Source organism: Neltuma alba, unplaced genomic scaffold (genome assembly GCF_004799145.2).
Source record: "Neltuma alba isolate B1F8T4 unplaced genomic scaffold, ASM479914v2 tig00013106_pilon, whole genome shotgun sequence".
In the NCBI taxonomy this organism is placed as follows: Eukaryota; Viridiplantae; Streptophyta; class Magnoliopsida; order Fabales; family Fabaceae; genus Neltuma; species Neltuma alba.
This window is the reverse complement of record NW_021637430.1, coordinates 942-25,216: the sequence shown is the minus strand read 5'-3', so window position 1 is coordinate 25,216 and position 24,275 is coordinate 942. Positions and strand designations below refer to the sequence as shown.

Sequence of the window (24,275 nt, the reverse complement as noted above, 5' to 3'; positions counted from 1 at the left end):
ATAAATCCTACTATCCAGTGACCATTATGATCTTTGATTAAGCCACCACAGCTAGCCTTCCCATATTTGGTAATAGCTGCATCCACATTTACTTTAACCCGGTTAAGAGGCGGTGGGTTCCAATTCAAAAAAGTAGAGGGTGCATTCTGGGTTAATGTGGGAGCAGGAACATTCAGTTGCACAAAATGTTTCCAGATTTTACAAATAACAGCAGTAGGGTTAGAAGGTTTGTCAAAGTCATCTTCAAATATTGCTTTATTCCTCCAATTCCACAGAGTCCAAACAGCTACTCCCCATATAAGATTCCAATCATCATTAAGATTCAGTCCCACATCTTGTGATAGATTCAAACCTATCTAGTCTCACAGTGAAGAGGAGAATTTATAAGACTCATCCAAAGCTTCCTAACATAAGAACAATCATGAAGGATATGTAGCTCATCCTCTATACCAGCATTACAGCAGGAACATATCGGTGAAGAAGAAGACCATTTGCTTCTCCACGCATTGTTGGCAGTCTTTTATGGAAAACAATCCATAGAAACACTCTGATCCATTCTGCCCCTCTCCATTTCCAGATCTTCTTGTAGACTGTATTATAAAACTTAGGGGGGTTTCTTTCAATCATGAAATAGGCACTCTTAACAGAAAAGCCTCCATGTGAAGTGTTCTTCCCCACTAAAATGTCATTCCCAGCACTTTGTAATGGTGGAAGCTTAGTAATTTATCTTTAAGTTACGTCACCATTAACAACTAAAGCTAGTCGGTTGAGATCCCAGGAACCATTAGTAACCCAATCTATTACCAAGTGTCATTAAAGAAATTGACCACTTCACCATTTCTCACGTGCCATCTACTACCTTGGTCAACTAGATCTTTCTATTGGCTAGATGAATTTCCACAATATCGAATCCCCTTGCTAGTCATTTAGGAGATTATCATCGTTCCTTCTCATATATTTATGATGCAGGACCTGGGCCCACAGAGCATTAGTACCTACTACTAGCTTCCAGGCTAATTTTGCTCCAAAGGCCTTATTAACTGAAGAGACCTGTTTCAGTCCTAAGCCCCCATAAGCTTTAGGAAGGGTAATTCTTCCCTAACCAAATGGGTGAAACCCCTGCTGCAACTGTGCGCTTCCCCAGATGAAATTTCTTTGTATCCTTTCAATCTCATTGCAAACACTCATCAGAAGCTTCGCTACCTGCATAGGATATAGCACCACTATGCTTAGCATAGACTTAGCTAGAGTAATTCTTCCGGCTCTTGAGAGACAATTTGCCTTCCACGCATCAAGTTTTGATTTAACCCTTTCCACTATATAGTGAAATTTATCTGTAGGTCTCTTATTTCTATATAAAGGAAACCCTAAGTACCTCCCAACGTCCTCCATAATTTTCATTCCTATGATGGCGCTAATTCTTCTTTGGAGAGCCAAAGGAACTTTAGGAGAAAATAAAATGGAGGATTTCTCTACACTTACTTCCTCCCTTGAAGCCTCACAGAATTGATCAAGACACTTCACCATGCAACGAGCTTGTTTTTCTGAAGCTTTGCCAAAAAGTAATATGTCATCGGCAAAGAGTAGGTGTGAAATTGATGGCCTATCCTTTGTCACTCTAATTGGTTCCCAGTCTCTAGTATTAGCAGCGTCAATGATAAGATGGGATAATTTATCCATGCACAAGACAAACAAGTAGGGAGAAATTGAATCCCCTTGTCGAAGACCCTTTTTTGGAGCAAAGTAATCTGTGGGTTGCCTGTTCCGAAGAACATTATAGGTAGGAGTAGAAACACAATGCATAACAAGGTTGATGAAATTAGTATCCATTCCTACCTCTATCAACACTTTTTGCAGAAAACTCCACTTGATTTTGTCATAAGCTTTATGGAGATCAATTTTTAGAGTCATGAATCCTTTTCTACCCCTTGCTTTCCTTATGGTGTGCATAATCTCTTGCCCAATGATGATGTTGTCTTAAATGTTACGCCTAGGAATGAAGCTAGCTTGAAACGGAAAAATGATGTCATTCATAAAACTCTTCATCCTTTGAGCAATAATTTTAGAAACACATTTGTAATGAACAGAATAGAGGGAGATTGGCCTAAAATGTTCCACCCACTGAGGATCATTCCTCTTTGGAATAAGGGCAACTAGAGTTCTATTTGCCTCTTTAATTGATATAGTACCCTCAAACACAAACCTCACAAAACAACATAAACTGAGACTCACTGTCTTCCAATTCGTTTGAAAGAATATAGGAGCAAATCCATCATACCCAGGCGATTTATATGGCCCCATAACAAAAACAGCTTCATGAATCTCCAAGTCTGTAGGAATAGATCCTAGCTGTGAGAGATAAATTTGATCAATGGAAGGAAAGGAAGAAATAGTTTGAAGCTCCGTTTTTGGGGATGAATTGGAGAAAAATAGTTCCTTGAAATAATCAGTCACTGAATTTTTTAACCCAGACTCCTCATCAATCCGATCACCATTAGCATTTTGCAGAGTGGTGATAAGATTCTGGCATCTTCTCATAGAAGCTTTCAGATGGTAATATCTGGTATTTCTATCTCCCTTGGAAATCCACTTAGCCCTTGATTTTTGAAACCATTTAACCTCCTCAAGCTTAAGTGCTTCGTCAAGTTCCTTTTGAAGTTCTAGCTCTAATTGATGCAGGAAAGGAGAGACGAGATAAGAGCCAGACTTTTGGATTCCATTGAGCCTTGCTAGAATTCTATTCTTCCTTTTTTCTACCAAGCCAAATACGTCTCTATTCCAAGAAGGAATAGCTGCTTTCAAGCTCTCAAGATTCCTTCCCAAACTTATCCGACCAATTATCTTTTAGAAAGGAAAGAAACCTCTCATGATATAGCCATATTGCCTCAAATTTGAAAGGTCTACTGGAACTTCTATGTGAAACATCATTCCAGTGACAGACCAGAATGGGAATATGATCAGAGAAGGAAGTTCTTAGAAGTACCTTAACAATACATCTCGGAAATAAGTGGAGTAGATGGGAGTTAGCCATAGCCCAATCCAACCTGTCATATAATCTAGAAAATCCAACCAAACGGGGCCTTTTCCAAGTAAATTTAGGGCCAGAGAAACCCAAATCTGTTAATGTGCAATCTTGAATTCTATCCAAAACCACTTCATTGGGACCTCATTACTATGTACTCCCCCCACTCTTTTAGAGGAAGAGAAAATATCATTGAAGTCTCCACAAACTATCCAAGGTTTCGAAATCCCACCTAAAATAACCTTCAACTTCCTCCATAGCTCTTAACGAAGATTAGAGTGAGGAACCACATAAACAACAGTCAGATGAAATGATGCAACATTGACCCTTGAACAATAAAGATGGAAAAATTGTCTATCTTCTTCTAAGATTGTAACTTTAATTTGATCATTTCTCTAGGCCAGAATGATGCCTCCTAATCTTCCAACGCTAGGCACCATTTTAATGTTGTCAAAACTAAAAGAACGAAGAGCTTGAAACTTTGTGATGTCATTACATTTGGTTTCTGCCAAAACTAACAAGTTGGGCTTCGGCCCATTTAGTAGAGCTTTCATGTGATAAAAGAGGCCTCTTCCACAGCTGCCTCTTGTATTCCAATGCATAATTTTATCCATAAAACTTTGCAAGAAAGATAAGTGGCCCATTAATTTTCTCGAGACATTTGAGTCTCTGGAATCACTTTGTCATTACTTTGGGCTTGAGTTGGAGCGGGGGTCAGGATTGGGCTTAACAACCACATGGGCCCATTTTTGTCAACCCCTCCTCCTTCATCCATAGTATCTTCAGGATCGACATGGTAATTACGATAAGAGACATCCTCTGACACACCATGCTTTTGTGCCGCCACTCCTTCCTCTTGTATAGCATCTTCACCACACATCATCTCTTCGTTATTGCTCATATCATTTCCTTCCCCCATAGTAATCAATAGCATATCTCCTCCTTGTCTCTTCTCATTTTGTAACGACTCTCTTACCCTTTTCTCCTTTCAGTACTCCTTTTTTTGAAGCGCGATCGCATTGTGCGCGCACTCCTCCTACACCTGTTGTATTCCCTGCTCTCTCTCTACTGCCACCTGTTGTATTCCCTGCTCTCTCTCTACTGCCACCTGTCCCTTACTCGACTGCACCAGCCCATTATCCTTCTTTTTTGCTTTCTGTGACTTGCTTCTCCCTTTCCTAAGATGATTAGGAATGGGTATTATCATTTCCTATCTAGCTGGCTCTTCATTAATCTTATTTTCCTCCTCATTAACCACGTCATTAAGTCCTTCCACATCAATGAGAACATTAAATCTAGAACCCTTCCTCACCGGCCATGAAGTCTCCCCTTGTTTCTCCTTTGTTTTCCGTTGACGGCGCACTTTTTGCACCACCCTCCATTGCTCATTCACTTCACCCATAATAGAGTCTGGCAGCCCCTATTCTGCCCTATTCACTTCGCCTTCAATTGGCCAATTTACTGTTTCATGAACCCTAGCTTTCTGGGGACAAGTTTCCTGCCTATGCCCATAGACTCCACAATTAGTGCATAACATATGCAATCCCTCGTATTCCAAGTAATAATCCTCACCATCCAGTTTGAAGCCTGACATAAGTTATTTCCTGAGCTCTATCAAGACACATATTCGAGCAAAATGACCCCTCAGTTGATGTGAAGTATTCATATCAACTTTGATAGTCTTCTCTATACGATTTCCTATCACCGTAAGCGCCTCCTCATCATAATATTCCAGAGTAACTCTTGGCACTCTAACCCAGACTGCTACTTTATCAATGTTCACTCTGTTTGGTTGAAATTTTGGAATCTAAGGTTGGACTGTTAAATAATGATCATAGATCATCCAAGGGCCACCAGTGAGAGCATAAAAATAATCTTCTTTATTAGAAAGCTTGACTACAAAGTACCCCATAGCCAATATTAATCAAGTTGGTAATGCCGCGTCTAGCCCACTTACTCTGAAGTCTTGCTTCCAACGCTTTGTAACCAATAGACTGGGCGAGAGTTTTCACAATAACTACCTTATTCCAAGCTTGGTAGAGCTTCTTTTTCATTTTGTTGGACAACATAAATGTAGGAAACTTCCTCCTAGGATCCTCAGAAATAGAGAAGTCTGGTTCCACTGTGTCCTGGTTCTGCATTTCCTAGGAACTAATAGACTTGGAATCCTCCTGATTGTCATCTTCTACATTTTCAATATCATAATCTGATAGGTCCTCCTGACTCGAGACACCCTTCAACTTATTAGCAAAGGAAGTTCCTTGTTTTACATTACTTGCCGCAGCAGGTTTAGACCCTAACTTTAGCCAATAGCCTTCTAGCAAGTTCTCCGTAGCACTGCTAGTCTCACCCTTTTTAATCTTTTTGGAGCTTCTCGCTAATAAATCTTCTTACTTTGCTTGAGGAGCCAGCTCGAGAAGTTGTCTTACTAGAGAGCACGAGAGCCATTGCGCTTCCTAACTCAATGGCATCCAAGTTAAACACTTTTTAAACTGCATGCCTTGTCTCTAATAAATCATTGAGATCCAACTCAACTAAACTTATTTGTCAGCAAAAAAAGAAAAAAGAAAAAAAAAGAAACTAGCCATGCAGAAGACTTGGTACATTGGATGGAGGCTCAACTGAAAGAAAGAAGTTGCAAAGAAACGGTGAGCATGTTAAATGACATAGTTAATGCATTAGGACTTTTCAAGAGTAATGGATTTTGAAACATGCATGGATACCACGTTAATTAAAAGGAAAAGAGTGGCAATGTTTTCAACAAGTTACCAACGCATTAAGTAAGAATCTAGATTGGGCAATATTTTTGATTGCTTTATAACTTTTATATTACCAACGTGTGTTAACTTTCTTTCTTTAAAACTAACAAAAATAAACTAATTTTCACAAAAACAAAACTCATCTCTAAGAATTTTTTCTTTTTTTTACAAGAGACCCTACGACTTAAAAGATTTTTTGACCAACAAGGTTTAGTAGAATGGATTAATATTTTATAATGTGGTGAATCAATGTTTAAAATCATGTTAGAAGAAATACCTATATTTAACGTTGAACAGTACATTAAATAATATTATCATCTTGAAATAAAGTAGAGACTACATAATCCTAACAGTTTTTACTTCCAAACGAAAATTTAACTACAATGACCTAAATAAGAAAAAATTGAAATATAAAAATTCAATCCCAATGATTTTTTTTTTTGCCATCCAATCCCAATATTTTATTAAACTAAGAACAAAATTAAATTGAAATTATGGTGATGATGTATGTAATTATAACTGACTTTTTTTTTCCGCCAATGTAATTATAACTAACACAGACCATAAAGCTCCCAGCGTATTTTAAATCAAATACATGTATTTACTTTTAAACGGATCGACATATATGCAGAAAAATTTTTTCTTATGCATTGACCCAAAAAAAAATGCAGCAAGCTCAGATTACCAAATTACTTACTTGTTAAACCAATTTAAATTTACCCGATAAAAATAATTCATTATATATTCACGACATCTGAGAACTAATTTGACCAACTCCAACGTTAAACCAAGCTAATAATGCACAGAGATTTTATTTTGTCAATAAGCACCCCATTATGATTTTGAATTTTGTGGCACTGTACTGTAAATGGAACTTACTTTAATTTAACTTAATATGTAACTCAAATAATAGAGATGACCGTTGCTTTCAAATTTGAACCGGGGCGCTATACTGAACCGCTTTTATTTATTATTTATTTTTAAAATATTCCGGCTCCACTTTCAGTCTCATATCAGAGGCGCATCCAAATTCAAATTTCACGCTCTCCATTCCTCACGGCTGCTCCTTAGCTTCTTTCTCTTGCTCTCTCTTTGTCTGCGTGAACTGTGAAGAACCCTAGAATCCCTCCAAATCAGGCACGATTCGAAGAGATTCTGCGGAAATCGCCATTTTGCGAAGCCAGATATGGCTTCTAGGAACCAGAACAGGCCGCCGCAGAGCCCCTTAAATGTGAGCCTTTCCTTATCATTTATGAATTAATGGGTTTGCTGGGGCGTGAAAGATTTTGTGGGAAGAAACATGTGAAATGAAAAAACTTTTTGTCTCGTTTTTCTTGCAATAAAGTTTGGTTATGCTGTCTGATTTTTAAATTGACGGAGGGGTTACGATAAATAGATTGTGCGTTTTCTTCCATCTTAGTTTTACATAAAAATGGAGTATTTCCTTTGAAAATCGAAATTATGCTACCGGATGATTCCCCCTCTGTATGTGTTTCGACTGCAGCAAATATCTTCCAAATCTTGTTTGTTTCTAATGTTACTAGAGAACTTTTTGCACTTTATGTTTTCTGCATTAGAATTAGAATTAGAACAAGAGTAGGAAATGGGGCATAAGTATTTCTTTTATTTATTTTGCGTTGGATTAGAAAAAGGCAGCTGCTGAAGAAAACCCCCTTGACAAACGTCGGAGGATTGGAGCAGAAAGGATGGAAAGACTGGGAACCACCGGCAGGGGAAGGAGGCCATTTACCTCAGTGAACAAAGGGCCTGAAACTAATACAGCAAATGATGTTGGCGGTGCCGATGGTTCAGAGTGTAGCACTGTCGAGTACACCAAAGAAAACGTGGAGGCCTTATTGAACGAGAAGCCGATAAAGGGAAACCCATATGATAATAAGGTTTCTTTATCTCATGGAATCTTTATCCAGATCGTTCCCCATCTAATCGATGATTTCAATTTTGTTAGCGTTTGGGTCTTCCTTTGTGTTTATTTCATAGTTTTCCCACTTATTTTGCAGAAAAAAATGGAGCATATGGCAGATCTTATTAAGAGGTTTAAGCAGTGTGCAAAGTACTTACAAAAAGAAAAGGAAGATCTTCAGTCTGCAATTGAATCTGCTGAGAAGAAGTGCACTGATACTGGTAAGTTTCTCTCCAACTCGTAATTTAACTGTGTTGGCTAGAATTGAGGTTGTTTCTAGTGTTGAAACCTTTGCTCATATGCTTGCTTACTTTGCTACGATGGAAGGATTCATTTTTCATTTTCTTTTGGATATCAAGCTTTGTGACAAGTAAACTGCCCAGTATATATATATTGTTGCTGCAATTTTTGTCACACATTCTTTTCAATAACCTGAAGTGAAGAGTATTAGAAAAATACGCACTTTTGCCTTGTTTGTTGGGAATTGAGTTGTATGTCGACATTGTTTAAGTCCTGAAAATTTATTTGCTACCTAGACAATGCACTATGTTTTCACAAAAGAAAATTTTCAAAGAATTTCCTGCTTAAGTTTTTTATTGCAACTCATAATTTAACATTTCTCTTGATGGAACACTGAAGTAATTATCATACATCCATACTTTCTCAGAGACTCAAATGAAAAATAAGATTGAGGAGTTGAATGAGACAATATCAGATTTGCGACAGACAAATTCTTCTTTGGAAGAGAAAATTGCAAAGGAAGAGTCGTGTAAGATGGTAAGATTGCTAGCCATACAACACCGTGACTGAATGATCCTTAAAGTTTCCTTTTTCCTGATGATCCGTTGTTGTATGATGATCAGGAAGCAATTGAATGTCATAGAAGAGAAAAGGAAGCCAGAAGTGCGGCTGAAAAGGTGCAAGATTCCCTTTCAACTGAGCTTGAGAAAGTTCGGCAAGAGAAATTAGTTCTTGAGCGGAAGGTACTGCAAAATCATAAATAATTATCTCAGCAAGAAACATTTACCTGTTGAACATTAGATGTTACCATGATTTTATACCCAAAAAATATTCCTGCCCTGGTATATTCTATCATCGACTCTAGCATGATCACGTTACAGCTATATTGCTTCCTTGTTTCTGTCTTCTGAAATTGCTGAGTTTTGCAGGCAAATTCAAACGAGGACTTGTACAAGCGTTCTCAAGAGTATAATATGAGTCTACAACATTATAACAGTCGCCTCCAGTCAGATCTTGAATCAACCAATGAATCACATAAAAGACTGGAAATGGAGAAAGCGACCATTGTTGAAAACCTAAGCAATGTAAGAGGTCACAACAAGGCATTGCAGGATCAGTTGGCATCTGTTAAAGTAAGTCTTTTTACTAGATATGTTTTCTCTTAGGATGCTGAGTGTTTTCTTTGTAATGCTTTGTCAACTAAGAGTTTTAATTTCACAGATTTTTCCCATTTTATGTGGAAAATAAGGTAACAGTGATATGCGCTGTGGAGACATTGGAATTTTTAGTCTTGGGTGTGATAGAGTGCAGTACCACTAGAGCTTTGCATTGTTAGCTAGCCTTGCAGTCCTTTTGTTGATTATTGGCAACATCCTTTGTGCAAGGCACTTGATTTCCACCTTATTTATTAACAAGTTTACATGCTATTATAGGCGGTTCAGGAGAGTGGAGCTTTGGGGACATAAGCTAGATGCTATTATGCTATTATTATAAATTCCTTATCTTACTCCTCACTGTAAATGTCTTAATATTCTCTTCTGTTGTTTTTCTCCTTTCTCTATCTTTGTTTCTTAGGCTTCAATGGAAGAGGCTACAAAGCAAAAAGATGTGCTAGTACAGGAGCTGAATTGTCTTCGTGAAGAATTGAAACAAATTAGAGATGATCGTGACCGGCAATTGGGACAAGTAAAGGCTTTAACTGATGAAGTAGCATACTACAAAGAATTTACAGGGAATTCATGCGCACAATTGGATAACCTGACAATTAAAATAAATGCTCTCGAGGTTTGTTTGCTTTGCCTCTACGCTTAAATGCTTTTGACATTATGACCTTTTGCTCTGTATATTTAATGTGCAGTCCCATCCTCGTTAGATTTCAAGATTGTGGGATTTCTTTTACAGGAGACATGTTCTTCTCAAAGAGAGCAAATAAATATACTGCAACAACAGCTTGCTGCTAAAATGGAGAAATTAAAGGCAAGGAAATTAGTTTTTTTTTTTTTTTTTCCCCTGAAACAGTTGCTTGACATTGTTATGTCTGATGTCTCCCCAAGTAATGAATGGTTTTAGGCTATTTATGCATGTAGTGCTCATTGTATTTATTACTCTTCTGTCAGATGGCCGACTTATCTGTTTCAGAAACAAGAACAAGTTTTGAGGAGCAGAAAAGACTTATACATGAACTACAAGATCGTCTAGCTGATAAAGAATTCCAAGTGATTGAGGGAGAGAAATTAAGGAAAAAATTACACAACACTATCCTTGTAATACTCTTTTTCTCTGATATATAGGAAAAAGTTTCTTTTCTTCTTATTAGTAAATAATAATTTAGTTGCACCCAATATTAGGAGCTTAAAGGGAACATTCGCGTGTTTTGCCGAGTGCGACCTTTGCTACCAGATGATGGTGTTGGGACAGACATGGTTGTTTCTTATCCTACATCAACAGAAGCTCTTGGCCGAGGAATTGAATTGGTACAAAGCGGTATAAGTGCTTACTTTTTAACTCCTTATATGATACTGTTAGTCTTTTGAGTTTTATGTAGTGCATAAGCTTTCTTGAACTATAACGTTAGAATTTAAAAAAAAAAAGAAAAAGAAAATTCATTCTTTGATGATCAACAGGGCAAAAATATCCTTTTACATTTGATAAGGTCTTCAATCACGAGGCTTCTCAGCAGGATGTTTTCATCGAAATATCGCAATTGGTACAAAGTGCGCTTGATGGCTACAAGGTGATTTTAACTTCTTTTGCTATGGGATTGTATAAATTAGAAAGTTTATAACAATTTGGAAATACTCAATTGTAAGATTGATGAATCAAGGTTTCTTTCCATTGGCTCTAAATACAAATGGATCTATAAAGTTTCATTTAATTTATGAATTTGTATTTTAATGGGAAAGTGATTTTAAATTTAGCGCTTTAGAATAGTATGTTTATTTATTTGGCTGCCCGTCTTTCAGCTGACTACTTCATCTTACTTTTGCGTACTATTTGGCCTCATTAGTTCAGAATTAAAAGCTGTAGTTCTAACATCAATTTTCTAAGTTAAATTTTATGACTTAAGACGGACTTTTGCTTGATGTTCAGCTCACTCGGATTTTTCAGAGGCATTATAGCTATAGTTGAGTACTTTTGAAAGATATCTATTCTTGATGTTTATGTGGCCTTGAGCAATGCATTCAAGTTGGATCTGTGGATCTATATACATAATTAGAAATTATTGATTCCTTTAGTATGCTTTTCATTATCTTCTTTCTCTTGCATTCGATGTGTTTCTGTGAACTAGACTAGATGTGATTTGACATAGAGACTTGGGCTTGTTATGTTAGGTATGCATATTTGCATATGGTCAGACAGGTTCTGGCAAGACCTATACAATGATGGGCAGGCCTGATACCCCAGATTTGAAAGGATTGATACCACGTTCTCTAGAACAGATTTTCCAGACTAGTCAAGCCCTCAAAGATCAGGGGTGGAGCTACAAAATGCAGGTCAGCATATTTTAATTTTGATTATCATGTGGCTACATCTACAAACTGAAATTGAGACGTGATTTTGTTAAATATTTAGGCTTCAATACTGGAAATATATAATGAGACTATTCGGGATTTGTTGGCATCAAATCGGTCCAGTGGCATTGATCAGACACGAACTGAGAATGGTGTTCCTGGGAAGCAACAATACACTATTAAACATGATGCCAACGGAAACACGCATGTTTCTGACCTCACTATTGTGGACGTTCGTAGTGTAAATGAGATTTCATCTCTTCTTCAACAGGCTGCGCAGTGCAGGTATAATTTGGCGTTAATATACTTTTTAATCCTTTGAGTTTGTTCTTACTTTGGTTTTGATCCCTTAGGTTTCAAATTATAAGTTTTGGTCTTTTAAATTTCTTTTTATTTAAAATATTGGTCCCTAATCCCTATAATACAGTAAAAACCTAGACTATTTTGCCTTTTTAGAAACCAAAACCTATGGTGTGAAACTTAAGGGACCAAAATCAAAATGAGAGCAAACTTGAGGGACTAAAGATTATATTAAACCATTTGGCTTATATTGCAGAATACTAGAATTTCCAGGTCCTCCTATTCCTTTTTATCTTTTTTTGCATGTTGAAGTTAAGGTTGTATATAAACTTTATGGATCAATGAACTATTGAAATGCACGTTCTTTTTCCATTTGGACTTCAGATGAAGGTTTTATTTTATATATATATATACTCCTCCGGTCCTTAATATAAGACCCATTTAACTAATTTGATTAGATTAAAAAAGTTAGGTAAGTTAGTTAATTATAAAAAATGTGACATGTTTTTCTTAAAATACCATAATTATCTTTCTTAATACCTCATCTTCCTCTTCTACTTAATTATGGTTGAGGGAGTATCTATAGGGGTAATTTAGAAAAAATTGATAAATATGAGAAATGGGTCTTATATTTAGGGCCAAAACCAACTCAACAATTGGGTCCTATATTAAGGACCGGAGGAGTATATATTTTTTGAATTATTGAGCTAATATTGAACAATCAAGGTTTTTTTTTTACTTGGAAGTTTCTTTTTCAGTAACATAGTTTTTATTGATTAAGATAGACTTTATCCCTTAATATTTAACTATTGTTCTCTGCATTAATGGCATGAGATTCGCCTGTGCTGTTTTAGGTCGGTAGGAAGAACCCAAATGAATGAACAGTCATCAAGAAGCCATTTTGTCTTTACTCTGCGGATATGTGGATTTAATGAGGTATGCACGCACTTTCATAATGTATTGCATTTCGATTTAAATGCTATTGCTCTCTCTCTCTCTCTCTGTGTGTGTGTCTAACTGGATGCTTTGATGTCCTCCCTTTGTAGAATACTGAACAACAAGTGCAAGGTGTCTTAAATTTGATTGATTTGGCTGGAAGTGAAAGACTGTCCAGGAGTGGGGCCACTGGGGACCGACTCAAGGAAACCCAGGTTTGTTTTGCTTGCATACCCTGAACTTGAGCTGGCTTATGCTGAATAACACTATCTTCTTAAATGAGTTTGCCATTTTGTTCAGGCTATCAACAAAAGTTTATCATCTTTGAGCGATGTCATATTTGCTTTGGCCAAGAAAGAAGAGCATGTTCCTTTCAGGAATTCAAAATTGACATACCTTCTCCAGGTACGTTAAAATATGAAATTCCAATTTATCTTCTTGCATTGCATTAATTATAATTACACCGTTTTATTCGATGTTTGATATTTAATTAGTTTTCCAATGGGTTGTTTGATCTCTTGTTGATTAATCTAGTTTAATCAAGACATTCACATATTGATTTAGTAGTGACTTGTGTTTGAATGGTTGATTTTGTTGGTTTAAACAGAATTAATAAGGTTACTCAACGCCTAAATGAGACAGGCAATTAACTACCACCAGCATATGTATATTGCTAAGCTTAAATTTATATTTTCTTTTGGAAAAAAGCATAGCAGGGAGGACAGGAAGGATTTTGTTTTTAATCTAATGATAAATTTGAAGTAAACATTGAGGCAACCAAAAAAATAAAAAGGAAGAAGGGGAAAAAAAAAGAAAAGGAAACATAAGTATTCATGATTTAAATAGTGCGCTTCCTACAATATTTATAGACAAACTGATGATGATATTCATGATCTAAATTTATGTTTGAATGAACTTTGATAAAATAATTAGTTTCACAATAACTTTTTTGAATGATATATTAAAAAGTTAGTTTTAGAAGGTTCAAATATGAGGAAAAACCAAAAGCTAAAAGTTAGAAAAAATTGCTTCAACTTTAAGGTGACTTTTGAGCAAAAAATCAGTTGTTCTTGAAGCCATGCCAAATATTATTTTTACATGTAACCGGTTTTTTTTGGGTCCTAATTGACTTTGGAGGCTACCTAATGCGATCCCAAACACGAAATTGTCTTGAGGGTTTTTAATGGAAATTACTGTTTATCCCCTGAGCCCTATGTTTGCATTTCTTTGTTCCTTCCTGTGATGATGCTCTCATACATTATATTGAACTCTGTTCTGTTATATGAATTGTGCAGCCATGTCTTGGGGGAGATTCAAAAACATTGATGTTTGTAAATGTCTCACCTGATGCTTCTTCTTCTGGAGAGTCCCTTTGCTCTCTTCGCTTTGCTGCCAGAGTCAATGCCTGTGAAATTGGTATTCCAAGGCGTCAAACATCAGCCAAGTCTTTTGATTCTCGGCTAAGCTATGGGTGAAGATTGATGATCGAAGAAGAGAGCAACGTTGTGATGGGTCCCACCAACATAGCAGACCCAAAAAAAAAAAAAAATGTTCTTTGGGGGAAATTTGACTTGTTATACTTAATTTGATAGGGAGATTTGTACACTTTACTATTGTAGAGGGCAAAAACCAAAAAAAAAAAAGGGAGAAAGAAGAGCAATATATTTGTTCCTTGTGTTGTGAATGAAGGTCATAAAATTCTAGGGTAGGAAATCTCTAGCAGTGTGTATTTGATTTGTGGAGGCTTGGCTTTAGCCTCCGGTTGTGATCTGTACTACTATCATTTAGCATTGGCATAATTAATGAGGTTATTTGGGCTGTGTTAAATAATTAAAGTATGAATTTAATTTAAGCCACATACACCTCCTTTTGGCTGAGTAAACTGTTGGTGGGTGCTTAGATAACTTAGATTTTTTTTTTTGATGGCATAAGCTAAAGTGACCACTTTTTTTAAATTGTAACTTTCGAACGTCGAAATGAAATATCGAAAGAAATAAAAGCTATATACAGCCTAATGAAATGTGTAAATAAAAATAAAGAAGAGAAAATTAATAAAAAAAAATCCCTGTTTGAAATTTTAATTAAGTAGAAGGACCTAAAATTGTACAAGTATATGTATGATCTGTAAATATAATATATCATCCGCTGTGTTTATGGTCAATTAAAATTTTAAATAGGGATTTTTTACTAATTTTTCTAATAAAGAATTGCATGGAACTCGAAATAATTTGCCCCTTTTGAGCTGTTGATAATATAATTTTATAACAAATTTTGTATTTTACATTGATTTAAGGGAAAATTTCACTGTAGGACCGCAGAAGACAATTAATCTTAAAGAGCCCCCAAAACTTTCTGAAACCTCACTGCAAGACCAAGGGACCAATCTGATATTAATTCCACAAACGAAATGACGCCACTGCCCCTAGTAGAAACTTATTTCCTTGAGGGAATAAGTGCGGGAGAGCGCATTTACAAGACGAATTAGCCAATTTACAGAATAAATACATATATTCACACGTGGAATCAGTCCATTCACATGTGGACTGGTTCACCTGATGCATGAGCCCGTGAGGGAACAAGTGCGGGAGAGCGCATTTGCAAAGTGAACTAGCCAATTTGCAGAATAAATACATATATTCACACGTGGAATCAGTCCGTTCACATGTGGACTGGTTTACCTGAAGCATATGTCCGTGAGGGAAAAAGTGCGGGAGATCGCATTTGTAAGGGGAACTGGCCAATTTGCAGAAGAAATACATATATTCACACATGGAATCAGTCCGTTCACATGTGGACTGGTTCACCTGATGCATGCGTCCGTGAGGGAACAAGTGCGGGAGAGCGTATTTGCAAGGGGAACTAGCCAATTTGTAGAATAAATACATATATTCACACGTGGAATCAGTCCGTTCACATGTGGACTGATTCACCTGAAGCATGTGTCCATGAGGGAACAAGTGCGGGAGATCGCATTTGCAAGGGGAACTAGCCAATTTGCAGAAGAAATACATATATTCACACATGGAATCAGTCCGTTCACATGTGGACTGGTTCACCTGATGCTAAGGGTAGTGGCGTCATTTCGTTTGTGGAATTAATATCAGATTGGCCCATTGGTCCTGCAGTGAGGTTTCAGAAAGTTTTGGGGGCTTTTTGAGATTAATTGTCCTCTGCGGTCCTACAGTGAAATTTTCCCTTGATTTAAATTTAATATAACGATGCCTGCTTAAGCACTCAAATTTTTGATTAAAACGAATCCTCAGACTATTGACCGTGAAAGCCGATCTTACATGGGTCGTATGTATTTGAGTTGGCGCCAGGTAAATTTACCAACGGATATTATTCTTATCCAACTTCCATTTTTATTATTAAGAATCTTTCTTGATGAATAAAATATCTGTTTTTATTGGTCTTATCCAACTTGGGCTTGAGAATCTTCCAGACTGAGCTGTGGGCGCCCATCAAACCACGAAATTATTGAGCATTTCTTTGTTATCTCTTGGATTCTTTCGGTGATTCGTCCATTCTGGAATTCATCATCATGTCATGTTTACTCTTTAGATAATTTGTCATTTTTAACCGTAGAAGATGCGGTAGTTTTTAATTATGCTTTGAATATAGAATGAGCACGATATTCTTATCTTCTTCGTCAGGTCTCCTGCTGAGTTAGTGGGTCGTCTTATCAGGGGAAGAAGATTAAATTATTAATCAATAATGGGTCCACGGCGTCTAAATCAGGTTTATTTAATCAAGCCAAATACTTTATTCGGGGAAACAACAACAAGCCTTGGAGATCGAGGGAAATCCTCAGGGAGGACTTGAAGTTGAAGCAGGAACAAGAAATGGAAGTACAAGAGCCACAGAAATCAAGGGTTGTGGTGATTGATTCTCCGCAATCTTGGGAGTTCTATGTCGCTCAGGCCACTAATCAGAATTGCCCTGTAAGTGAACCATTTCAGACTGTCAATTGGGCCTTTATAATGTTCTTGTTCTTTAAGCTGAGTTATTAAGTGTGCTCAGCATTCGATTCGAGTCAACACTATACATCTTTTCCTTTTCTCAATTTCAAAGTGAAGAATTCCTGTTCAGAAAACGTGTTTATCCGCTGAGATTAGCTAATTACTATATTCATTTATAAGCGATCAAAATTTTATTGGGTTACGGAATGGCTTTATAAACAGGAATTAAAATTTTATTTGGTTTTCAAATACTGTCTGAATTACTTCTTGACGCCTACACTTGTATGCGTGAATTTGGATCCTGGGTTTGTCATGCGTTTTAAAATTTTGCTTCTATAGTGCTCGGTTCTGCGGTTGATTTTCGTCTATAAATTGTGTATTTTAAATGTTTGTTCTTTTAGATGATTCACAACCCTGTTATAAAATGATTCTGGAGATGGTCTTATGGCTGTTTCATGCCTTTTCGTATCTTTTTTGAAACACGCGTTTCCGTTAACTTGGATGTCATGGTGCTTTTTAGTGGCACTCCTTGGTAGATGATTCATTTAATATTGTATTTCTTTGGTATCGATTGTAGGTTATTGTGCACTTCACTGCTTCATGGTGCATGCCGTCGGTGGCTATGAATCCTTTTTTTGAAGAAATGTCTTCAGGCTATCAAGATGCTCTTTTTCTGACTGTTGATGTTGATGAAGTCAAGGTAATCCATTCAGTTTTTAGTAATAACGCTTTTGAGCCATTTCTCGATGCTTCTGGATACAAATAGAGTATGTGGATGCATACCTGCTGATTACATGCCTGAAGCTAAACATATATCAGGATCCATGTTTATAATGCGCCGACTCTCTTTCTCTGTGTATGTATGATAGTGTTATGGATACTGTGTGTTATAGATGTTCTTTCTGCTAATCAGCATATTTTTCACTCTCACGTATGTTTAAATAATTGAATTAGTGGTGTGTGTCTGATGGAACCCAGGTTCAAGTATTAAAATTCACAATAACCTTGCCAGAGTGTGAGTCTAAGCAAGAAAAGCAACAATTCTTAAAATAAACACGCAGGACACGCTCCTCCTGGTATTTGAGAGAGCAGGCCTCTCTCAAATAACGCTCACTAATTTCCTAGCCTCCCTTAACCATCACTCCCCAAATATATACAACTAACTGCGATGTTGCTCTCTTGCACTCACACACATCATGCCTCAGCCTAATAGTTTGTTGCCGGCTCAGCCCTTTCAATGTGGGTCCAAAAGTCACCAAGAAAGAAATATAGATATTTTGTTGATCATCTTAAATGTTTCCTTCTCAAATTTGTTTACTGATTGAATTGTTGACCTAGCTTGGCATGTTATAACTCATGCTTGGGTAATGTTCTCATCTAAAGGTTTTGAGATCATTTTGTTTAACATAATCAAACATATTGAAATTCTTTTGGTCAGGATGTAGCCACTAAATTGGAGATAAAAGCCATGCCAACATTTGTGCTTTTGAAAGATGGGACTGTGGTGGATAAGATCATTGGTGCCAACCCAGAAGAGATCAAGAAAAGGATAGATGGGTTTGTCCAGTCCATTCGTGTTTCAGTTGCGTAGTTAGGTTTGTTACTTTTGTAATCTATAAGATATATGCTTGCTGTCCTTTTGGACTAGTCCTTACGGGAATTTCAGGTGGAAGGCTTTTGTGATGATACTGTTTGTGTTGAATGATGCAAGTTCAAATGTTATAGTCTCAGCTTAATATTTCACTTCTTTAGTTAGTGTCTCTTGTTTATCTGTCAGATCAAACTTTCATAGAATTTGTAAAACATACTGCAGCTAAACGTGATTGTTTAAAATTATAATGAAATCAATCAAAACACAGACTAAGACAAGCCTTTATTGAAGTGGTTCTTTTAATGGTATAAATGCCTCTATAATCAAGAATACAAGAGTTTGAGCTGCTCTTTATTCTCTAGATTAAAATGAAGTTTCAACTTTCAAGAATAAGATGTTGAGTTTGAGAGTTACACCCTTCTGTTTGAAGGAGAATGTAACTGTTTGTTTGGCATGCGGAATGAAAAAATAAAATAAAATAGAAAATAGAAAGAAAAAGGATTTAAATAATGAAAGCTCATATCCTTACTTAAGAAGTAAAAAAAAAGGGAAAAATGTTTATTCCAATGATATAACAGATTTGTATAGAGAGAATGAAAAGAATGTCATTTTCCAACCTGTAAACAACTGCGCCATTAAAAGATTATAATGAGGCCAAAATATAATTGTTGGTCCCTGAAAATTTTTTTCCATAGAATCCCTCAACTTTCCTAAATTAACATATTCTCCAACATCACGCTCTGTTATATTACATGGCATCTTAAATGTTATTTTTTGCTGACTCATCTCATTCGTCATGTTTTTCTCTCATATGCTCTCACCGCGGCTTTATCTCTGACTTTTATATGATGGGGAAGAAAACATTGTTGGAAGCAGGGGATAACAGAGTAGTTTTATCAATGGTGGCCACCAGGGTTGACATGCTGCTTTGTATGGCTGACTTTGAAGAAAACTATGATGCCACCTGTCAATTTACATGGTGCCACTGAGAGAACCAATTTGTTGTGGTCAGCACCATGAGCGGCACCTTGCCTGGTGGAATGTAGATATGTGTGTATATATATATTTTTAAAATATAAGCCTGAATGTTCTTTTTTTCCAAGAGACTTTCAGCTGAGAATATGTGTGACTCTAGGCTATTTCTGGGGTAATTTAAACTCAAAAACAAGGTAGAAGATTCCCTTGATGTGAAAAGCTTACAACTTTGCTTATGTGTACAGATTACAGACCGTAAGTTTAGAACTACAACGACCTGAAACATTTGGGAAGAGTCAACAAACCTGAAGGGAAGTTAGTTATCTAATGTTCCTTCTTTGATTTATTTATGTATTTTTGGATTGTCATTTCTTCGAGTCTGTTTTTATTTTTCATTTTTATATGGATATCGTTATCCTCTTAAGTTCAACAGGAAACCACATTTTTTTTAGTTGTTTTATTTGCAGAATATTGTTTAATTGTTTTATATTGCTGTGGTTTGTGTAAAAGCTTGCTTATCAGTATCTTTACTTCATTAGAGAGAGAAAGACTATGAGGAAATTTTTAAAAGCTTTTGTGGTTAGGAAAAATAATTATTTAGTCCTTGTAGTTTTGACGTAGTTATAATTCAATTGCTTAAGTTTAACTTGTCCAACTCATTTTATTGAGTTTAAGCCATTTAATTCATTGGTCCCTACACTTTATTAAAATCATTTAATCCTTCATAGAATGAGGCTGAAGAACATATCTGATGATTTTTGAAAGGCAGAGAGATTTTATCAGGAAAGTTAAAACTGAAGGGATAAGAATATGGCAATGGTTATAATTTAGGGATGGAAAAGATAATAGACTTTATGATATGGTATTCGAGTTTTAAGATTTGATTGCTTTGGTTCCTATGTCTGTATGGGGTATCTATCATATTAAGTTTGCAGAGAACTGGTACATGTGGGCCTTGTTTTTTATTTATGATAAGGATATTCTTGGATCAGTTTTTCTGTCAACTCAGACTAGATTCTTTTGCAAGCTCCTTATCGACATTGGCAATCAAGTACATGTTTAACCATTATGCCAACTCCGTGAGACTTGCTTTTGCCTATGTAACACCAGAGATGAAGAAAAGTATTTTAGATGATTTAATATAATCATCACAAGTTTTTACTAACTACTGAATTGAACTACTTTTGATATGGTATCAGGTTTGTATAACTAGATAATTTGGAGCTTTTTTTTTTTTTTTTTGGTCATTTAGTTCTTGACACCATCTGTCCTCTTCGGCTCCATTTATCAGGGGCGACAAATGCTGCTGCTTCAAAGTAAATATCAGGTATGACGTTGATGAGCACAAACCCTTGAACGAACATTTGCTGCTGTTATCTATAGATGCATATCAGGTATGCAATCCTAGGAATATGCTTTTTCTTAGGACCAGACCATAGTTCTTGTCTACTATTTTACATGAATCATAGCAACTAGCATACCATGGGAGCTGATTAAGAAGATTGTTTCTTTTTACAGGGGGGTTTGAACCCCATGTATTTTCCAGATTTATAATCCCTCCAAACGTCAATGACACCAAAGCTTGTCATTAGGACAATACCTAGAGCCATGGCTGCACTTAATGAGAAGACAATTAAAGATGCCCTTTTGTACTTTCTAACGGCTTTCTGCACTGCTAATACCCCCACAAGGGACGCCACAAAACTTACTGTGCTTAATATCAAGGCTGTCTTTATATCTTCCATGCCTATCAATGCATACTGTAATGCCGACATTGTTGATGAGAATAGAACCATGAAAGAACTTGTTGCTGCTGTTATCTATTGATATAAACAGAAGTGATTTTGTTAATTCAGATATAAACATATTTTAAAGTAAAATACTTTGGCTTCCTTGAATTTAACATTAGCTAGGTAGATTTATTTATTTATTTACTGTGCAAATATATTTTGAGTATGCTCAATTCATGGGACGTGAATGAACTCTGCGGATGGAGAACCTTCTAAGATAAGATCCATACATGCCTTCATCGCTGAACATGCCTATTCTTTTTCATTTCTGTGTTTTCCCCCAAAAACTGGGAAAAAAGGCATCTTTAGAGGACTCATTCTTTGTGTTTTACTCAAACTTACTATATTAAGGAAATTAGTTAAGTTATTTGTTTGTAATAATTCAATGTTTTCTTTTTTAAAGCACATTTTGGAATTGCCTTTTGATAGAACCAATTAATATGTACAATCACTATAGAAATTAATTGGAAAAAATGGATAAATATGAGAGATAAAATGAATTGAGATCTTATATTTAGGATCAAATTAAATATTTAATTAGTTCTTGTATTTAAAGACTAAATGTAGTATTTTAGTTAAATTAAATATGCTTGCTTTCCATTGAAATTAATCAGACTTGTTTTCAAAATTAATTTAAACTTTTTTGTTTTTAAATTTCCCCAAGCAATTCCAATTTCTTTTGTATTTTTAATCACCACATAAATCTCCTTTGAAATGGAGTAACTTACGCTGATTTTCTTTGTATTTTAAAATATATGTAAACCTACTCTGAAAATTGAATGAACGTGTGTAATTTTAGCAAATCTCAACGGAGATCTGTGTAATTTTCTTTTAGAGAGTTTGTGTTGATTTTGAAAATTAGAAGAGAGTTTTGTGCAGATTTGGTATATTCCAGTAGAGGTCCATGTATATTTCTTGTTTCTAGCAAGTATGCACAAGTTTTGAGAGTAGGAGGAAACTTCATGTAATTTTAACAAAGTCTAAGAGAAATTTGTATAAACTAACCTCAGGTGCTACTCCAACATGAAGAAGAAGCGGGCTTATTAGCATTCCACCTCCTATTCCAAAAAACACCTCCAAAGATCCCTGCTAGTAGTGCCATCAATGGAAAGAGAAGCTTCTTTAATGGTGCATCTCTGCACTGTTCTTGACCCTGCATAACATTTCCATTGAAGTCAGCTCTGTTTTGATTGAATTAGAGGTTGTGAGAAACATTTAATTGCTAGGAAAAAAATGCTTTTCAATCGGTGCTGTTTAAAGGACCTGTTGTGATTGAGTTTGGTCTTGCAGGCTTCTTTCCCTAAACACAACACAAGCTGTCAAAATCACAGCAAGAGGTACTTGAACTGATGAGAGAATCCAGTATGCCACACCACAAGGCTTCATGCGAAGGATACTCTGCACTCATTTGATCTTTGGCATTACTGACCTTTCACTAAACACGTGTCTATGTGAATAATATTATGAAACAGAAGCAGTCTATAGGAATCATGATTAAATAGCAGAAGCGCAGGCGTTGCGCCTAGAATTATTCTTGAGCTCTGGGACTGTGAAAAACGTAATTTTTATGTCAAATATGTCGTGACACTTGAATATGCGCCTAAACACTAGAATTTTATTGTAGTACGATAATTGTATTGTGTTGAGTGATATCTGTGTGTTAATATTCAGGGTTATAATTCTGAATCTAATCCTAGTCTGCAAATCAAATCAAACACAGAAGATGAAGAGGAAAAGATTCCTTACCTGTCCATTTTTGTTGTCTCGAAGAAAATAGAGAGAGAAGAAAGAAAGCCAAATCAAAAGCAAAACCCCTAATTTCAGCCACGGAAGCTTCAATCTGCTATTTTCTTTATTACCCAGATAGTGAGGTTCCTCAAAATTCCCATCTCCGTTTCCTTCAATTTCAGCATTTCTCCTTATCTTTTCTGATTCAGTCTTCCATAACGTCAACCCTCTTTTACATGTCTTTCTGATTGACCAGGCAAGAAAAATAGCAAACAGAAGAGTGACTAACCACTTTGGGAACACAGTGTTGCAGATAACTCCAACACTCACTCCAAGAAGCAAGCATGGTTGTAAAGAAAGTGCAATGTCATAATCAATCAATGACTTGCCTCCGAACTCGGAACTTGTTTTGCAAAAATTGCACAGCACATTTGCGATTGATCCTCCTGCGACGATGAAGGATGAGAGTCTTGAAGCTGTTTTGGGGTCTTCTTTAGCCACAATAGTTAAAATGGGTATGAAAAGTGCACCACCACCTATTCCACCAGCACTGGAAATAGAGGAAGCTATGAAGCAGAAGATTGCTGCTAGCACGATTGGGAGAGATGTGAGTGAACCATCATGGGGTTTGGGGAATTCATGTGTTTTGTTTTCCCATTGCAGAACTTGGTGCCAAACATGGTGGATTCTGAAGATATCTGAAGTTGGTGGGGTCTGCTTTGCATGAGAAGGAGTAACACTAAAAGATGTTGTGAAGACCAGAACCAAACAACATGCTAAGCCTCGAGTGATCATGGTTGAGTTAGAGAATTTCAAGTAACTGGAAAGATTACATGGTTTTAGTTTGCTAAGCGGCTTTGTGGTTTTTTATAAAGACAGTGATGGGAAATTACTACTCCTCCGATCCTTAATATAAGACCCAGTTAATTAATTTGATTAGATTAAGGAAGTTAGGTAAGTTAGTTAATTATAAGAAAAGTGACATATTTTTCCTAAAATATCATAATCATCTTTCTTAATATTCCTTTTCTCTCTTCGACTTGGTTATGGTTAAGGGAATATCTATAGGGATAATTTAGAAAAAAATAATAAATATGAGAAGTTGGTCTTATCTTTAGGATCAAAACCAACTTAAGAATTAGATTCTATATTAAAGACCGGAGGAATAATTTATTGTGGAGGAGAAAATCGATGTGCCGCTTGGAATCCCATGGTGGGTAGGAAGGGATTATAATGATGACAAACTTGTACAGTCCCGTTTGTTTAACTTTATTTCGTATGTTATTTTGATAGAAAGAATCACGGAGCCTGATGCTGAAAGCTGTATACAGGGGAGTTCATTGAGCTCAATAGCCAGATTCGACTTGGTATACCGGCGTACCTCGACCTATGAGCAGCGTGCCTTCTTTCTAGTCTAGCCTAACGTATACATATACGTGTATTTTTTTGATTAAATATTTTTAATATTGATGTTAATTAATTTTATGGGCTTTTTTATACATCTTATGCGATGGATTAATTTTGTGATTTTCGTTTTTTAAT

General features: G+C 36.2%; 2 protein-coding genes and 1 pseudogene across 2 annotated transcripts; 2 read left to right on the top strand and 1 right to left on the bottom strand.

The window, feature by feature from the left end:
* The first annotated feature begins 6,967 nt into the window (after positions 1-6,967).
* LOC114734490 (kinesin-like protein KIN-14C) lies at positions 6,968-14,230 on the top strand. The gene is made up of 17 exons (XM_028922110.1): positions 6,968-7,012; positions 7,428-7,679; positions 7,800-7,923; positions 8,370-8,479; positions 8,566-8,685; positions 8,872-9,075; positions 9,518-9,727; positions 9,845-9,919; positions 10,060-10,206; positions 10,291-10,426; positions 10,567-10,676; positions 11,275-11,436; positions 11,516-11,739; positions 12,609-12,690; positions 12,801-12,905; positions 12,991-13,095; positions 13,986-14,230. Exons 1-17 carry the CDS (start codon positions 6,968-6,970, stop codon positions 14,163-14,165), a joined length of 2,391 nt encoding a protein of 796 aa, XP_028777943.1. The 3' UTR covers positions 14,166-14,230.
* A 2,116-nt stretch (positions 14,231-16,346) lies between these two features.
* LOC114734491 (thioredoxin-like protein CXXS1) lies at positions 16,347-18,518 on the top strand. Its single transcript, XM_028922111.1, has 3 exons — positions 16,347-16,631; positions 17,227-17,349; positions 18,088-18,518. Exons 1-3 carry the CDS (start codon positions 16,533-16,535, stop codon positions 18,238-18,240), a joined length of 375 nt encoding a protein of 124 aa, XP_028777944.1. The 5' UTR covers positions 16,347-16,532; the 3' UTR covers positions 18,241-18,518.
* Positions 18,519-18,971: 453 nt separating this feature from the next.
* LOC114734492 (sulfite exporter TauE/SafE family protein 5-like) lies at positions 18,972-23,690 on the bottom strand (annotated as a pseudogene).
* Between the last annotated feature and the right edge of the window lie 585 nt (positions 23,691-24,275).